The following is a 17,894-nucleotide window of genomic DNA, read 5'->3' as shown; positions in this document are numbered from 1 at the left end:
ACGACGCTCTTCCGATCTTATTTATTTATTTACTTCCATCCACTAGTTAAACTGTCGTAAACCTGAGGCTATTTGGAACCGAAGTATAAAGATCAGGGGGTAATTGGCTATTAAGTACGGCCGGCTGCGACTTCACCGGCAGGGAAGTTATTTACAGACTGTAAAAATGTATATTGTGTAAAGCTTTAAAGCCGATTAGAAAGACTTGTCAACATGCGAGTCAAGTAATCTGGGAAGATGTAGTGGCGTTTTATTTGAACACTGGGGGCACACTTGGTTTTTGCTGGATCTGTGAAATTTATAGCAAGTTTATGACTTTACGCTTGGCATATCCTCTGGTATAAAAGCATTCCCGTCTCCGTTGTCATTTATTTGGCATACTATGGATTACGGGGGAAGAACAACCGTCCTTTCTTCTGTAAAACGATTGTGGATTATCTTAAAGGTACCACTGTGACACTTGTGGCTCCACATGGCATTCGCTGCTTAGAACTGACATCAGCGACTCAATGATCAGTGACCCTATTTCTTACCTCACTACCAAGCTCACGTGGTAACCTGCAACTTCAAATCCACCTTTATCCTGTCCCATTTATCAGCTTGCTGTCACTACCCAAACTGAAACTAACCTTACGTTGTTTTCTGTCAGTGGACTATGATACCCGATACTTCTTGACATGCACGAGGCTTTACGGATCTCATCCCATTCTCTCCTCACCCCCAAATGGTTCCCTGTCGTGTATATAGCGTATACTGCAAACGTCAGCGCTAGCTGTTCCGAAACCCCGACAAACCGCCGTTAACTCTGGCTTTTCCCCGGATTACGCCCACGAGGACTGCAAACTAAATCGAAATGTCCCGCGGCCCCAGGTGCGCCTGACTCTATCTTTATCTTTCCCCTCGTCTGTCCCAAACGCAGCAAACACATAGTACGTTAGGAGCTGTCCTGGAACCGAAATATATCAGTGCAATGATGGAACGGCACGGCCATACTCAGGCCAATGTCACTCCCGCAAATGTTTTCTTCCCACTCCCGATAATTGCTTCTCTCCAGCTAGCAACTCAATTGCAACTACGAACAAGGTGTTTGGTCATCCCTATATACCTTTAGGATATGCTTCCTCCAACCTGCTGTACTCACTGTTCGGACATAAGCATCCTGGATTTTGGTTTGTCCCTTCCATGAGTACAACAATTTTACTTAAGCTGCTCATTTGACCCTGTGCATTTGCGCTGACTTGCTGCCGCAACTATCCTTTAAACCAGAAAACTCGCCCACAGTGATACGAAAAAATCCACTGAGCATCAGTTTAAACCATGTTTTTGAAACAAAACCTGCCATTCGTCTCAAGTTTCAATTTCTCGGTCTCTTCAACCCTGTTTGTCTTTTTGGTAACCAGGACCACTTACTCAAACGCATAAAGTCACTCAAAGCCAACAGCCCATGACCCACTGCAATGGCCTTGTTGTTTTTCACAGTCCACAATTACTTATCAACTGATGAATATACATCCTTGGTTTTGCTTTCTTACCCAGTGTCTTGTTACCCGCCAAGTTCATATTATAACAGCCCAATCGCACCCCAACTAACGTGCTCGCTACAAGTTGGAAAGTAGGCCATTTGGTTTTATCTTGGACAGTAGCTGCTTCAAACTCCCAGCATGATCCATGTTCACTCTGCCTCTTATATCCACACAGACCTCCAACTGAACCAAACGTACTCGTGGCTCTTCATAGCGATTGCTTTACGTACGTGGATCCCGTTGAAATCTCGCTGCCCACAGAATTATTTATCCATCTGTTTGGCCCAAACTCTATTTCCACAACCGGGCTGTCCAGAAACCAAAAAATGTCAGTGCATTGATGGCACAGCACTGGTGCGCCAATTCTGAGGACACATTTGCACTTATTCTATCCATCTTCTGGACCGTGCCTGCATGCTCTCACGGAACCTCAGCTGCAAATACAAAGCGCTTACCTGACTCCAACCACTTTTGTAACAGCTCCGTTCTAATCTACTTAACATTTCCCTCGGATTCATCCGTCTGGATGCACTTTCGAGTTTTCTTCCTCACAAAGTCAACGATTCCGTTTACTGTTTGCATTCCGCCATGAGCGTTATTATTGGCTCGCTCTCTTCGATAAGAGTCCTTTCACGACTGTGCTTCTGTGAACAAACCTCGGTGCTCACATAAAACCGATGCTGGTGAAGCCGGTGGGTGGGCACCATAAAAACAAGGATGACATACAACCTCTATCAAGAGGAGGGAGACAACAGGGTGACCGACGATTTACGGCCACATCATCATACGTGGTGCCAATAACTGAGCGGAGCAGTATATCTACCAGAGCCTCGAAAACCAGATTTTACTGGTCAGCAGGTCGTTGAACTGACGGTTATGTGCTAATCACTAGAAGGCTCTACGCAAAGCAGTGGTTTCAGCCAAGTCCCTGTGTAGGTTGAGATGGGCGCTGACACGCCCCCGTGACGCTCGTGGGTCCAGGGATTCATGCACAAAATTCAGACTTTCGCCCAAACATTATGGGTCGGGTTTTTTGTCGTTCAGCTACCGCTGTTCAGCTGAAAAGCACAACCAAAGAAGAGTGTAGCACTGCTCTTTAAGTCCCCAGCCCTGGACACTAAGATCAGCTACAAAGGCATGCAAAAGTGAGTTGAACTGAGTACTAGATGTAACGTGGATAACTGTCGAAGGAGGGCTATTCCACGCAGCAGCTACCAGAAATGAGACGAAATTTACCTAATAAAGTTGTGCGTTGCGATCTTGAAAACCCGTCGCATGTTGGCCAGGTCAACGGTGGAAGGCTTGTTGGACAAACTTTTTCAAACAGCACATAAGTAAGGATTAGGTCTCCACAGAGGCGACGGCACTCTAGGGGAAAGGGGTTAAGCACCGCAAGATGCGATTGATAATCAATGTAATCGAGGCGTGCAAACACGTTCTGTTGGGCATGCTTAAAAAGGTTGTCTTTCTTGCGCCCTGAGCTGACAACTTGGTTGGTGTAATCAAGGAGCGGTTTGACGCTCACGGAAGTTCATGGGAGTAATAAGGAAGAAAATGCGCCTAATAATCCGTTAAACTGCGCATGCTTTCTGTGCCAACTTTTAGCACGCAACAAAAGGACTATGTATGAAGAGAGCCACATCTCGTTGGCCATCTCCGCTGACGCGAAGAACGAGTGGTTCTTCATCGTTGTTAACGCATCTTGCAAGCCCACACAATTTTCTGGAGCCATAATTTCTCGTGCAGTTCATGATAAAACTTGCGGTCGCCCAATTGCAATTTCGTCATTTTTAGCTTCTTGAAAAGTCGTTTGACACCACGAATCAGCCTCGCTCACGGAGCATGATGTGACGTTGCTTTCCGGTATTAACAGGCCATGAAGCTGAGAGCCCATTCACCACGAACAGCTCGTTGGAATCCAGTTGTTCAGCATATTAGAGCAGATTTATCGTTCCTGTAAACAATCTTATAAGTACGAACAAGAATGTGGTTCTTATTACCCTGAACCCGCTGCTCACCCACTTGCAAATCCCAGCCCAATGGCCTCAAAAATGACCTCCTTTATGGGGCTGTCCGAAAACCAAAGTTTGCCAGTGCAATGATGGCATAGTACTGGTATTATCTGTTTGATGGCACACCTGCATCCACTCTCCTCTTACTCTTGCGCGTACTCTCTCTCCCACTCATTACCTCACTTGAAAAAAAGAGCATACACTTCCCTTAACCCCCGCCGTCTCCGGAGCGCATTCATTCTAGTACGCTAAACCTTTCGTTCAAAGCTAACCATATAGTGGGCTTTCAGCCAGTGGTCCCCATAAAGTCACCAACTTTCTGTACAGTTCGCGTTAGTGTTGTGTGTTAGCACCGGCTCATTCTTTCAATGAGCTTCCACAACCGAATCCACTATGACAACGAGACCAGTGAGTTCCTACAGTTTCTCTGTACACTGTGCTTCCAAGCTTCCTGCTACTTATCCGTATTACTAATCCAAACACATCCCATTCCCATTTTGTGACCCTGATCATAAGTCCAACAGATCAAGACCACAAGGCCTCAGCGGTTTTTCTTCAATTAGACCGGCTGGATGACGCCAACTTTGCTGATTCAACAGATCTGATGTTCTGGTTCCTCATTTTCCACCGTTTACACTCTTCTTGTTGTGTGTCAAGCACGGAGCCTCTTGTTTTGCCCTCCCCAGTTTTATTTTGGCCCGCCATCTTCAACTTCTAACGACCTAATCTTGCTTCCTCTCGATATGTTCGCCAAAAAAGTAGTTACTGTGCTTCCTTCCCTGTGGCGGTTTGGGGGTTACCCCGTCGACATCGGATTATGCCCATTTTTATAATACTGTCCTTTTTCTGCGCGATCTTCTGTACCCACAACTCCTGCCACTCATTCTTTTATTCCGCCTGTAACCTGATCTTCGCTAACAATATGCCACCCACCACTTGGAAGTAAACAGTAGTATTATCAGCACATCGTAACATGTGTCAGGGTTGGAAACAGGCAGTCCCATTGGTGGACAGCTCCGCTAATCCTGTCATTAATGCTGTACTAGTGCAATAAGTTGCCCGCTATGGATGCCATGTTACCGTCATCTGAAAACGGGGATTATATTTTCCCCAAGCTTTCGACTTCATGGGTGCGCTGAGCAGTAGATCTGAACGTAAGACTACATCATGCGCTTTCAGTGGAATTACTGGAGCGATTCCATCTGCGGGTCAAGACTCCATTAGGCCCTCTTGATAACTATCCGTGGGATGAGATCATATCCCTAATTTCCCTTGATTTCCTGGGCATGGTTGTACTAGGCGTACGTTGGTGCCCAGGCTAGACTGCCATCTGGGGGAGCCTGGTGCATTCACACGACGTTTGATGTTCTTTTATGTACACCATGGTCCTGCTTACTTATGGTCAGAATGTGCGCTTTCCACGACCCGCAGCAGCTCCCGACGTACAAGTGTGACTTCGTTAATGAAATTTGCTTCTGTTTGCGCAAGAAGGCGGTTACTTGATGATGCGTCATGCAACCGGGATTTTGCCAACCGGGCAGAACGGTACGTCCAGGGCAGTTTCGACGACGTCTCGTTTCAACGTAAGAAGTATGTGACGTCAACTGATAACCAGAAATATCCTGCAACCACACGAAGCACTGAATGTCTACGAATGGTTCTTTTGGTTTCCATTAACCAAAAAATATCACGTGGCCAAGGTTGTGCGCTCCTGACCGGCCATTCTGTAGGCGGTGGATCAGACGCGTGTTTTCATGAGGTCCCAACTACTTAAGTCATCTGTGGGTCATTCACCGGTGTAATCCCACCTTGGTCGTGGTATCCAAAACATTATTCCACAACCCCTAGGTGTGCTTAAGCCCAGACGCATGTACTTGGGAATTTCTAGTTTTATCTGACCACTGCACTCATGAATACTTAACTTCAGTGCATAAGGTGCCTTCAAGTAGTACATCTTTCTCATCTGAAGCCTACAAAAACCGCTGTTTCTAACCCCCCTCCGTACGACCTTAGTTCAGGTGTTGCAGGACCACTATCCAAATTTTTAGCACCTACTTTCAAGGGGCTCTTCCAACCCAGTCATGCCTCATACTACTGTCACTGGTGAATCATGGGTCTTGAATTGCTGTGTCTCAGACAACCAACGTTAAGCTTTTTCCTCATGCACGTTATGTTGTAACACTCAAGTTATGACTTTCAAAATCCCTCCAGCTCCTCGGACACCCCGATTCGCTCGGGTTTGTGCCACTACTTGTTTCAAGTTGACTGTCCGCGTTCATGAGATAGCCTTCTAAATCATCTGTATGATACCGCACAATGAGCGTATTGCTGAATTGTCATGCCTTGGTCACTATGTTCTAAGCCTGATAAGTCTCTATGGTGAGTAAAGCATTCTACGTTCTTCAACCTGTCTATGGCCTTTACAGGAAGAGCGACCGTTTAAACCACAACGAGCTTACTGTCCTCCAAAAATGTCCACTCCTTGAGTCAGGTTCGGCGAAAATCAAGCCCGAAACAGTTTGCCTGTCTTTCTGGACAAGCATGCGGGCACCAGAGTGTGCATGTGTGGGATGACGTCACATAATCTCATGTTCACATTTGGTAACCACGGGCTTCTGCGTGCGTGCCTAGGACTGGGTTGTCGTGGTCGCTTCATTCACAGCTTCCAGCTGATGTAGACAAGCGTGTGTGCGAGTGGCCCGAGTGCTCACACACAACCCTACCAATCTGAAGTTTGGCTCGGTGTTCGTCCTGAACTTGTTCGCATGATTTGGGTCGCTTGGCTTCTATTCACCTCTATGATTAAAAGACAAATGTGCAGACTTGAACAAATTGATGGGTTCGGTATAGGACATCGTCAGGGTCAGGACTTCTTATAACCTCCCCCTCACTTATCGTCCGAAACCCCGGGGGAGGGGCATTGTGTCCCAGTCCGCGTAGTCTGTTTGGCACTTAGTTTTCGCCAAACAAGTGTGAAATTTCAGTCACAAAATGACTTTAAAGCGTGTATTAATGTCAAGTCTTACTGTTTCAGTACATATAAAGATAAGGAGTTAAGACGAATCGGCGTGAAGACATGGTTGAAAACGGGGAACTGTGGATAGCATCAAATAGATAGCAAGGATTAGGATAACTGCATTTGGACGGGATATATCCCTGAAAAATACGATGTGAGAGAAAACGGACCAAATAAATCATGAATTCTACGAGATCAGGTGGAACAAACGGGATGGCTTGGGTAAGGGTAGAAAAAAATACACAAATTGTCTATTTCCTTCCTGCTCAAAGGATGCGAAGCTGAGTGACGTGAACAATATAAAAAAGGTAAGAAATAACAATCTAAAGGTGTTAAAAGTAGATAATGGTGAGGGTTTTGCCAATGAGACATGGCACGAGAGTGATTACAAGCATGAATCCAATGAAGACATCTCGTTTGGTTGTGGGTGGAGTCATGTAGAAAAATAGCGTTATTGTGAATGTGTCTGTGTAATTAATCGAAATGAGTCTTGCTCCGGTGCGCATTAAAGTAAACCGCGTTTGATACGTGAGATCAAATGGTCCACTTTGAGAGCCGGACCCAATTTAACCTGTAAATAGTTTCGCAAAGATTCCATATTGAGAAGCAGGAGTGCCTGACCATCGATTTCCTGTAGGAAGGAGTAAGAGAAACAAAGGTAAAAGCAAATGTGCTAACCAACAGGAATGAAGTAACACTGAAAATAGTGGAGATAAAAAGGGAGGATTATTCTGCACAATCATCAGAGGGCTCGAAACACAGAGAAAGCGTCTGCTTGGAAAAACAAGGGCACGGCGAGGTCCCGTGGTTTTACCGGCGGCTGTCGAAGGGAGGGGAAATTCTGATTCAAGTCCTATAGAGCAGAGTGCAACTAGTCCAGTACGTGTTACCTCTCACATGGATTGTCTGCTTGTACTTTGTTAGAAAGGTGGATATGTGAAAGCTGAAAGTACTGAAATTACTAAATCACAACAAAATTCGGGATATAAGCGCTCAGACAACAACTAACACCAACAAAGTGTCGCGAAGGATGCTTTTGATTGCGAATTTCAAAATACACCAGCGACGAATAGAGAGGTATCAGGTACATCGTCACGGTTATATGGTTTAACCGCGGTAGTGAAAGCTGAAAGTACTGAAATTACTAAATCACAACAAAATTCGGGATATAAGCGCTCGGACAACAACTAACACCAACAAAGTGTCGCGAAGGATGCTTTTGATTGCGAATTTCAAAATACACCAGCGACGAATAGAGAGGTATCAGGTACATCGTCGCGGTTATATGGTTTATTGAACTGCGGTACTTTCTGCGCACGGTTCATGGTCAAAGGCCCGAACTTAACTTAAACGGTCTTAAACAAAAGCTTTGGATCAAGTGGTCATTTCAATCAGTGGTAGATGAGATTTTTCAGAAAATGGAGCTCCTTCTCAGAAGAACACCGAAAGTAAAATCCCAACTGAATGACATAATGATGTCCAACCAAAATATCCACATCCAGGAGGCTGTTTTGGATGGGCTCAAAATGGTCACCAACCGGTCCGCGTAGAACCTGTTGAAGAACCAGATAAATTCGCACAATAGAGCAAGAGGATCGACCTGTCGTAAGCCCACAGTTCAATGACAGCATGCACAAAAGATGCTCCAGACATTTGAACTGAATGTATGTTTTAGAAGAATGCATTGGAAAGGCGATTGTGCTTCTTTCCCCTGGGCTCCACGATACCTCCCGATAAACGGAGGTTCCAGAAACTACATTATCTCCCACGACTGGAAGATTATGAACCCTAGAGAAGAAGGATGTAAAAGCAGGCGATAACTGAGATCTACGGCTTCTGGAAGACGCCAGACACCCTATCCACAAATTGAGCGCCGTGTCGCGCTACTTATTAGTAGTCTGGAATTACCACAGAAACATCACTGAGGGATAGGCCGCTGTCTAAGCAATCCCGCCGGGTCATTTTGTGGAACAAAAAATGGACATTCTTCAACAAATCAAGATTCGAAAGTTAGAAGGTGGGGATCGGCGCCATACGGACAGAAAACAATGATGGCTATCAAAACAAAACGTCCCTAACGTTAATGGGAAAGAGATCTAAGGTCAGTCGTGCGTGACCAATAAAGGTTGGGTAAAGAACAAGCACTTACATGGTGCTTGAACTTCTGTGCAACTTCCAACAGGCTTGGGTCCCGAGTTGTGAGGTAATGATATACTTCATCAATGGTCCACAGGGCAGGATTGGGTAACGGTCCTGGTCCGAGGTCTGGAAATGGGAGGGTGAATCTCAGAGGCCCGAAATTGGGAGGTGGATGAGAGAGCGTTTTAGGCGGTCAAGTTAATGCGTTGTAAGAGCACCAACAGGCAACTCTACCACAATGAATACAAAAACTTTAGTTTCTCCAATGATCTCTCATTGAAAGAACTTTACCGAGTTTATGAACTCCTCGAACTATTTACAGCAACAACTGTCTCAAGGAAAAGCCAATACCGAAGAGGCTAAATTTCTTAAAGGAAGCTACTCTTCGGCAGCCCACAACCGGTTTTGCCCTACTTGGGGCTCATCAGGCAGGCACCGACTGACACATGAGGCCTGTGTGCAGCACATTCAGGTGAAGGACATCATAAACGATAGCTTCACTTCAGTCTTCCGTGAAAACCAAATTGATTTGCAGATGGGTATTTTTTGCAGGCCAGATGTCTCTTTATCAGATGTTAACTCTCTCGGCAGACTGCTGTAGAACAATGATTCACAAATTGTTCTGCATCGCGTGCCCCGCTAGGCAAAGAGTACGTAGTTAACGAGTCTTCAGGATGTGTTAATTCATCAACTCTAAACGAAATACGCCACTGGTTTAGCTTGTGACCCACCTGGTGGCAAACTGCGTTGATCTCTTAGTAAACAGGTTGGTGAGTCTTGAGCGCCGCATTACCGACCCTCATTAATGTGAATGCCGTAGTGTATTCTGTTATAGAAGCTGCCGTACTTACAGCGAAAGAGATGTGACTACTTACTTCTACCGAACCGCCTTTTCCTCAAATTTTGCAGAATGGCACCGAACAAAAAAGTACCAATTGGGTTAATTGACGAAAGGCGACATACTCTGATCGCCTCATTCCGGAAGCAGGGCCAGTCAAGTCACATAAATACACCCGTACCATTCCACACTTACCAACGCAGGTGAATACATTTTACCACATGTTTGTCAGGTGCCCAACTGTGACATGAGCTCAACAGGAGAAGTTCAGGTAGGTGGCACAACGAGTGAGTAATAATCTGCTTTGAAACGATCAATCTGGGTGGTGGATAGAATCTGATTCGCTTCAAGGTCTGTAGCTTCAACGCAGAAGTTGGCTGACATAACAATACCGCAGCCGAAGATCATTGTTCACATACATGCGGAAACTTTCAACCACACTACATGTGCACAACACTAATGGTGAACTGCCTGAGTGTAGGTTTTCGCAAATCGTGTAGTCTAGCCGTCGGTGCAGGTGGAGACCAGCTTCATTTTTAATGCAAATATCGCAACTTCGAGCTTTCAGATTCCAGAGGAATACAGTAAATAAGTGACCCCAAAAAGAGGTCACGGACAACCGACTTCGGAAACAAAGTAATGGCCTTGTGGTGAATGTGAGCGATCGATTCGGTTTGTAAATCGTGTTCAGTCACGAGATTAGTGTAATCAAAAAAGTTTCGGCTTGCTCATTAACACAGAACAGGAACACAACCTGCAAAATTATATGGGTCACTCGGTATTGGGTATAACGTATAATCGTGACACCTTCACTCTCGTTATTTGCCAGTCTCTCATAGATGGCGAGATGGCCCAAGTGGTTAGAACGCGAATTTACTGACCAGAAGGTCCGTGGTCCGAACCTGACCTCTGCATCTCGACCTCACCTGTCGAGGCCTGGGCAACCTGGCAATATACGAGCCATCGTGTAAACTTCGGTTGGCATGGCAGTTAGGCACCGAAAGGCCGCTACAGCTGAACGATTTATTTTTCCACAGAAATTAATTCAATAGGGTGCTACAACTGAACGATTTATTTTTTCATAGAAATTAATTCAACATGTACTTCACTTCATTGTCCTTCTCATGCTGAAGTACGCGTGAGGTGTTCCAGACAAACAACACCCACAGTAATGATATTCACAGTCCTATGCCAGCGCATCATATGGTCGGTTGGCAACCGATACGGATTTGTTGGTCAACACCAGTAGTTTCAAAACTACTGAGAACCTATCGCAAATTTCTCCCTGGGTGAAATACGCTTTGTTCACAACTAACAACGAAGATGTAAACCGATCTGTTAGACTGACAGTTTTGGTTAGGCGAAAGTGGAGAAGATTAACTATCTCTAAGTTAGACCGACAGTTTTGGTTACGCGAAAGTGGAGAAGATTAACTATCTCTAAAATGGAACCCGAAAAACGGCTTCTGTCAAACGCTTCATTCGAAGGTAGACGTTTTTCACCTGATAACTAATGGAATATAGCAACATAATCTAAACTGGTAACTTCCACCGAATGTTCAATACACTTTTGAGCAATGTGCAGTACATACCCAACGAAGAAGGTGACACGGTGGAAGAAGAGACGTGGGGAGCTAAACTTTGTCCGTCGGAATAATCGTCAGTTGCGTGAGAGGAAGCCGCATGCGCATCCAACATTTTCGAACTGTTATATTCCATCCTGGAGGATGGATACCATAGACCAGATGTATAGGATGGCGCCACCCCGTTCGAACGAGTTACGCTGCTGGCGACATCGTCGTCCAGATGTTCCCCAGAAGAGGCTGACTCAGACTGGGGAGGCAGATACGTTACGGGCTTGGTTTCATACGAAGCTAGCGAAGTGGCGTTGTAATCACCACAGTATAGGTGAAGCGGAGTCTGTCCCGATCGATCAGATCGAAAATGAGTAGAGTGTGAATTCTGAAGGCTTGGTAAAGGTAATGATGATGGTGAGGTGGATCGTTGTGAGGTAGCGTCATCCCTGGGGGGAACCTCGGGTTTTGTCTTGTTGGAATGCTCATCTTGGCGTAATGTAGGAATTGTTTCCTTGGATGTGGAGTGCTTGTTGAGTTCTCCTTTGAGTGTGGTAAAGGTCGGACGTTCAGATGTTCTGGAGACAGGAGAAAATCCACGGAAACAGTGTATAACAAAAATAGCGTTCACTATTTACTACACAATCGCACACGGTGAGTAAATATGGTGATATATTTCACGTAGTTCTAAACGCCCAGGAATGAAACTACTACATACATTTACACTTCAAGATAATCTGTCAGTGTTAGAGTGACTCAGTAGTTTGTCAAGTTAGGACAGCACGGGATAAATAATGTCTTTTGACACCAGTGCGAACACTCAATTGTCTGTATAATCAACCCTCTTCGATTTCCACAATAGACTTGCGGTTTACTTCAAGAGTATTAGCTGAACACGTATGGACCTTCAAAGAATGGTGGACCCCTCGAGAAGAGATTCTCTAAAATTAATCCAGTCTCAGAGATACACTGCAGATTGACGGTGAAGAAAAAACTACTGCGCTTCCAAAAGACAATTGTCACCGGAAGTCACAATGCGTACACATGGGTTCCCCACAAACAAGCTACACGTACACGCAAATCTCCGCAGAATATGCTGAACGAACTGGATCGAAGTATGTAGCGAATTTGAGTTACAAGCACAAGTATTTTGACTAAGATTATCCACTATCAGGAAAGACAGATTCGTGAAAATCAGGTGGGATGTCGCCCCGCCGAGGAGACATCGAACATATCTTCACATTGAGAAAAATTCTTGGATAGCTTTTGACCCTGTCGATCGTGAGAAACTTTGGTCGTCTCTGGCTATCAAAGGCGTCCTATTCAAATTTATATCCCTTATGAGAGCACTAGTATGGAAAATCCTGTGAGCTCGTATAAATATACGGCAAACTTTCGCCTGAGTTCACCACGTCCAGTGATGCGAGATAAGGTTGCCCTCTCTCTCACTTTTCTTCTTCAACTCCGTTATTGATGTGTAGCTTGGAATCTGTCTGCCTACAAAACCTCGGGATTCGAAATGCTTCCGAGACGTTCTCTCACACACACTGAGTATGCGGACGATATTGCCCTCACAAATGCAAACCATTTTAAACAACCTAAATAAATGCTGTACGGTTTGGCATGTACTTCAAACATGCAAAGTGCAGCTACAAGCCTGGGTGCGACCAAAACTCATGCTTGCAGATGAGCTAATCGATGTGGTAGATAGATGTGTTTACCTGGGCAGTTGTATAAGTTCTGGCTGATTGTCTGGAGATGAGATTATTTCTAGAATCGAGAAAGCCACGGCAGCTTTTACCAACCTCCGACACCTATGACGCCGCTGTGATGTGAGTTTGTCTATTGAGGACAGAGTTTACACTGCGGTGGTGCAATCCATACTGCTTTAAGGATCAGAGACGTGCCCTCTACGAGCACAGGACAAACGGAAGATCTCAGTGTCTCCGAAGCACTGGTCGGATCTGGTGGGAACATCGCATTAGTAATGCTAAGGTACGCCAGACGGTCCTAGGAAGAAGGAACTCTCCCAATACTGATGAATTACTCATGTTTCATAGGGATGGTCCTAGGAAGAAGGAGCTCTCCCACTACTGATGAATTACTAATGTTTCATAGCTTACGCTGGTTAGGACATACTCCGCGCCCAAAAAGACCACCACCCTCACATGCCTCTTCTCACCTAGCCCTGTGCTGATTGGATGCGACCAAAAAGTGGAAACGACCTGGAAACGAAGTATGAAAACACCAACAGTAAACTCAATCGGGTCGACTATTGCCGGCTCACTGGATGGGGACCCCCGGACTCAACTGATGACACTGACAGAAATGAACGAATCGCGCAAATGGCGTTCGTGCATCAAAGCTATTGTCTTCAACCCGTAGCTATGCAGTTCCCGAACTAACCAAACATGCCAATACCTCCAAGGCTTGGCTGTATGTCCCATACTCTCCCACTTTCCGGTGAACGGAACTGTAGCAGCTGGAACCAGTGAGCCTATTGTACACGCTTTATAGCTGATAAGTTGATTGACCGATTGATTTTCAGTGAAATCGACGGTCACCTGTGTTTTCTACTAAATTCCCACTGACCCTCACACGTGGTGACATCAAATGAACGATCATTCACAATTCGAAAATATACCTTGAACACTATTCTGCGACACATGATGTGGAATAGTACGGGAGACCAAACACAATGAAATTTATAACACTAATAAGTTTAAAACAACTCGACAAATCGGCAGAAGCAAGGAAGCGTCCGACATCTCTGATCGCAAAGGGCTGGTTTAAGACGATTAATCAATTTGGCTTCAAGGAAAAGAAGAGAAACCTACCAGTGTTGGCCACATCTACGTATAAGATCAACGAAGATCTAGAACTTAAGGTTAGGAAACAGATTTATTCGTTGATACCCCATCATAACTTGTTTAATTAAGGTAGGCATGGTTGTTATGGGTGACAGCTACAGAAAGACACTTATGCCGAAACCAGATGTATGGGCTATCATGACAGGTTTTACAACTCAGCAGAGAAGTTGCTACTGAGCATGCTTCAGAATGCTACATCACCCAAATTATTATTCAACGAGCGGCCATCTATCGACGACATCTGCATACTCTCTTGCATTTCGACGCTCGTAGAAAATCTGTCCGATATCAAGCAGATCACACATTCCACAAGGAATCCAAAAGCCGGTTGATCCTCAGTAAGCGGGCAACAGGGTGGTGAAATAACTCGACCCAGAGAACAGCTATCCCAAGCAGAGATTATTATCATTATTATTGACCTTGATCCAAACAGGAAAAACTTGATAACAGATCTTTTCATCCCTTGTCACATGGGCGGAATTAAAACGACTGACTGCAATCCGTGCGCTGTTGCACTAATTGCGGGACAAAGCCGAATGTCCGTTGATACTGGTCGATGGAGAAAGAGATGAATCAATAGGAAGGCTCATGAAACAAAATGGAAGTGTGACTATTCATTCAAAGAGAAGCTCTGGCCTGTGAAAAATGGAGACCAAAATGCGAACGAACAAATGTAGAAGGAGTCCAATGAAAGGGTTCAAATCAGCGAAGTCGTCAGCAGTAGAAAGCTAAAGATTACTGCCGGTGGGATTCAACGTGCACTGCGACATCCGACCCACAACAAAGACGAGTTGAACAAAAGATTAGGATTAGTTTGCGCTTTTTCAACTTCAATCTTGATGCTCTATAGATAATGTTTGGGCAACATTATCGAAGCTAAGACTATTAATCACCAAGTGAATCAAGAGAATTCGGAATGCAGAACTAACTCTAAAGTATCAAGTAATAGTAATTAGAATCAATCAGTTAGGTGATACTCCACAATGAATCAGTGAACAAGGTCTGTGTTCTTCCGATTTTGTAAGAAATAATCCCGCCCCAGAGACCTTAGCTAATCTCGGCGATGAGAAGGCAGCGTATGCAAGCTGGCCTTCTCCATTCTTGAACCAAGGGCCCGGCTGCCTTCCTACTGGCTTAAGAGGTAAATGAGATGTGTAAAACTATGAAAATTCGGTTACGACCGTCACTGGTCCAGGCAAACGTTAATGCTGGTAGTGTGAAGAGATTTGAGAATCTTCAAGGCAATTTTTCGGAAGGAAATCCCAATTAGAAACTTGCAGGTATCCTCATGTTACCAACAACTTATAAGTAGCTCACGGGGAGAATAATTTCACAAGACTAGCGAAAATTCCACTTCATATTTTAAATGAACTGATAGTACCCAATATTTAAGTTGAAGCCATCCGAACGTGCTACAGAAGTGTTGTTTCGTGTGAATCGAAGGAAAACCCTGCTCCAAAGGGACATTTGGATTGAGTGACTTGTACGTACACATCACTATTTACTTGCAATCTTCCAGGAAGTCACCGTGGCTAAAAAGGCACCCATTCATGAGTGCAGGCCGATACCGTCAAATGAGGGGTGGTGAGGTGAACTACAAAGTGAACTGTGACCCAAAGAGCAATCGAATATAGGCACCGGAAGATTTGCAGTTATCCCGAAAAATACCCTTCACGATCACTCAATGGTTAGAGCGCGAGTTTACTGACCGTGGTTAGAACCTCGAAGTCCCCTGTTTAGGCTTGGGTAACTTGGCTGTATCCCAGCCCTCGTACTTCTTTCGAGTGGCATGATAGCTAGACACCGAAAGGGTGATATAGCTGAAAGATTCTCTTTTACCTTTTGATGCTTCCAGGCGACTTGGAGGGTAAACGCGTGATGGTGATTTGCAATAAAAAGCCAAAACTGGAAATCCGATAATCAGTTTCAAATAGGATTGGCGTACTCTAAACAATCAGTGAACAGTGACAAATTCTTAACCTCAGGATCCTGGAAAAATCCAGCCGGATAGGAGGAACAGGCGAACTGTGAATAAAAGCAAGACTAACCCGACGAGTTTGAATTTCTTCCGCAACCGACTGGCTTTGTCCACTGAGTGCCGATGCCTTTTTGGGGCTTTTCTTTGCGACTGGGGGCTTATCGGAACCACTTGCCAGGACTTGTGTTCTGGTTTTGTGTAGTCTGCACGATCTGAAGGAACGGGCGGTGATTTGGCCTGAAGTCGGACAACGCAGTCTGAGGAGTTGCTGATGCGCCTTACCCGGGGAGGGTCGGACTGAATGGGAAGAGCAACTTCAATAGCTGGTGGTTGATCTGAGGAAGACACACTTAAATTAAGGACAGATTCCGACGCATCTTCATTCATGGGATGGATAGTGGGTGGGGATGACATGGAACGCATCGAGGAGTCGGCGGAGTCCGTTAGTTCGGGGTGAGATGATACGGACGTAAGCCTCTTAACTGTTTCGGAAGGCCACACGGTATCTGAGGCAGGAACTTCGGGCTTCACTACTGGCTTATGCACAATGGCCGATATGGGCTGTCGCCTCAAGGCTGACGTTTTGACACGTCTTCGACTATTGGGTCGTCCTCCACGCTTAGCCGCGTGAGACCTATTCCTTTTTTCAAGACGTTTCGTACCAATAGGTCGTTTCGCACTCCCCGATAGACTAGGAGTTTCCGATGACGTGTTCAAGGGATCTGGTCGAGAGGAAGTTAGAGGTCGAGCAGGGGCAGGGGTTGACTGATTGGTGGGAGATCGCAAAGCGTTCGGACCCGGTGACTGAAGTGGATAGTCTGCTAGTTTACACCAGCCTACGGGAAACAGTTCCCGGCTGTCGAATCGGGTCCAGTAATCAAATGCTCCAGACCAACCGTCGAAACTGACAAAAATATGCTGTCCATTTACCGCACCGATTGTGGCCGGACAGATTAGCTGGCTGTTGTGACGATCAACTGCTTCCAGCTTATCGCCGACTCGGAAAAAATTATCCGTCGGATCTGATGGTGACTGCAAACAAAACAGAATGGTGAGCCAGAGACTATCAACACATGCATCTATGACAGACTCATGCTTTGACCCACGGAGGAGGCCTTTTTTAAGGAACAAAAATCATAGAACTAGAAACTCACTAGGTTTAGTTTTAACAAGAGATTAAACCGACTAGCGGCAAGATCTCTTGTTCAAACCAATGGATCTTACTTCAAAACTAGCTCAAACAGGATGCACACATCATTTAAGCCTCACGAAGAGCTAGCATGTGTCAAAACTTCAGCAATAAGAAGCACCAGCCGTGTCAGTCGCAACTACGAGGCAAGTTGATCATCCATCTGGATTGGCTTGAACCCAAATATGCAGAGCGAGTCATGAGCATCCTGATTTGACCAGATAAACTGGAGCAGTACAGCCATTCTGTGGAAAATATCAATCGCTGAAATTTCCGTCCTCTTCAGCACTCTTGTCTCCGACGAGAGATAAAATGATGGAACACGTATTTTAGAAAGAAACACAACACAAAAACCGCGGTCACATCAGCTGATTTGTTTTTTAAGACGCTCGCTTTTCATAGTAAGCTCTCCTGTGGCTATTGAAGTTGTGGAATTTTCAACATTCGTTTCGCTCGGTTTCCTTATGTGAGCATTCAGCGGAAACATTATGGACAAGAAAAGCGGTTTTCAAACTTATTCATCATTATTCTCTCGCGACTATATGAAGCTCATTTCGCTCGCACAATCACCCTAGTCTACAACCGAACATTGAGAACAATATGCCATCTAAACGGATATACAAAACACGCAGACCGTTTTGATTGTAGCTCCACGCCCTGCCGAGTTACGAAAGAAAACCACGGGCAGAGAATAATACACTGTGTTAAACTGATAATCAAGAATGAAGCTGCTCCACTCGAACAGGTCTATATTTG

General features: G+C 45.2%; 1 protein-coding gene across 1 annotated transcript in view; it reads right to left on the bottom strand.

Annotated features, from left to right (window-relative positions):
* The window catches only part of T265_10452 (hypothetical protein), a gene marked incomplete at both ends in the record, with an annotated part of 157,053 nt that overhangs the window by 123,452 nt on the left and 15,707 nt on the right, over positions 1 to 17,894 (bottom strand). The window contains 3 exons of the mRNA XM_009176827.1: positions 8,701 to 8,816; positions 11,120 to 11,679; positions 16,020 to 16,981. Coding sequence (XP_009175091.1) covers positions 8,701 to 8,816; positions 11,120 to 11,679; positions 16,020 to 16,981 — 1,638 coding nt within the window. The remainder of the gene's footprint in view (positions 1 to 8,700; positions 8,817 to 11,119; positions 11,680 to 16,019; positions 16,982 to 17,894) is intronic.

This window comes from Opisthorchis viverrini, assembly GCF_000715545.1.
Source record: "Opisthorchis viverrini unplaced genomic scaffold opera_v5_367, whole genome shotgun sequence".
Lineage (NCBI taxonomy): Eukaryota > Metazoa > Platyhelminthes > Trematoda > Opisthorchiida > Opisthorchiidae > Opisthorchis > Opisthorchis viverrini.
Note: the sequence above shows the minus strand (reverse complement) of the source record. Positions and strands in the feature narration are given on the sequence as shown.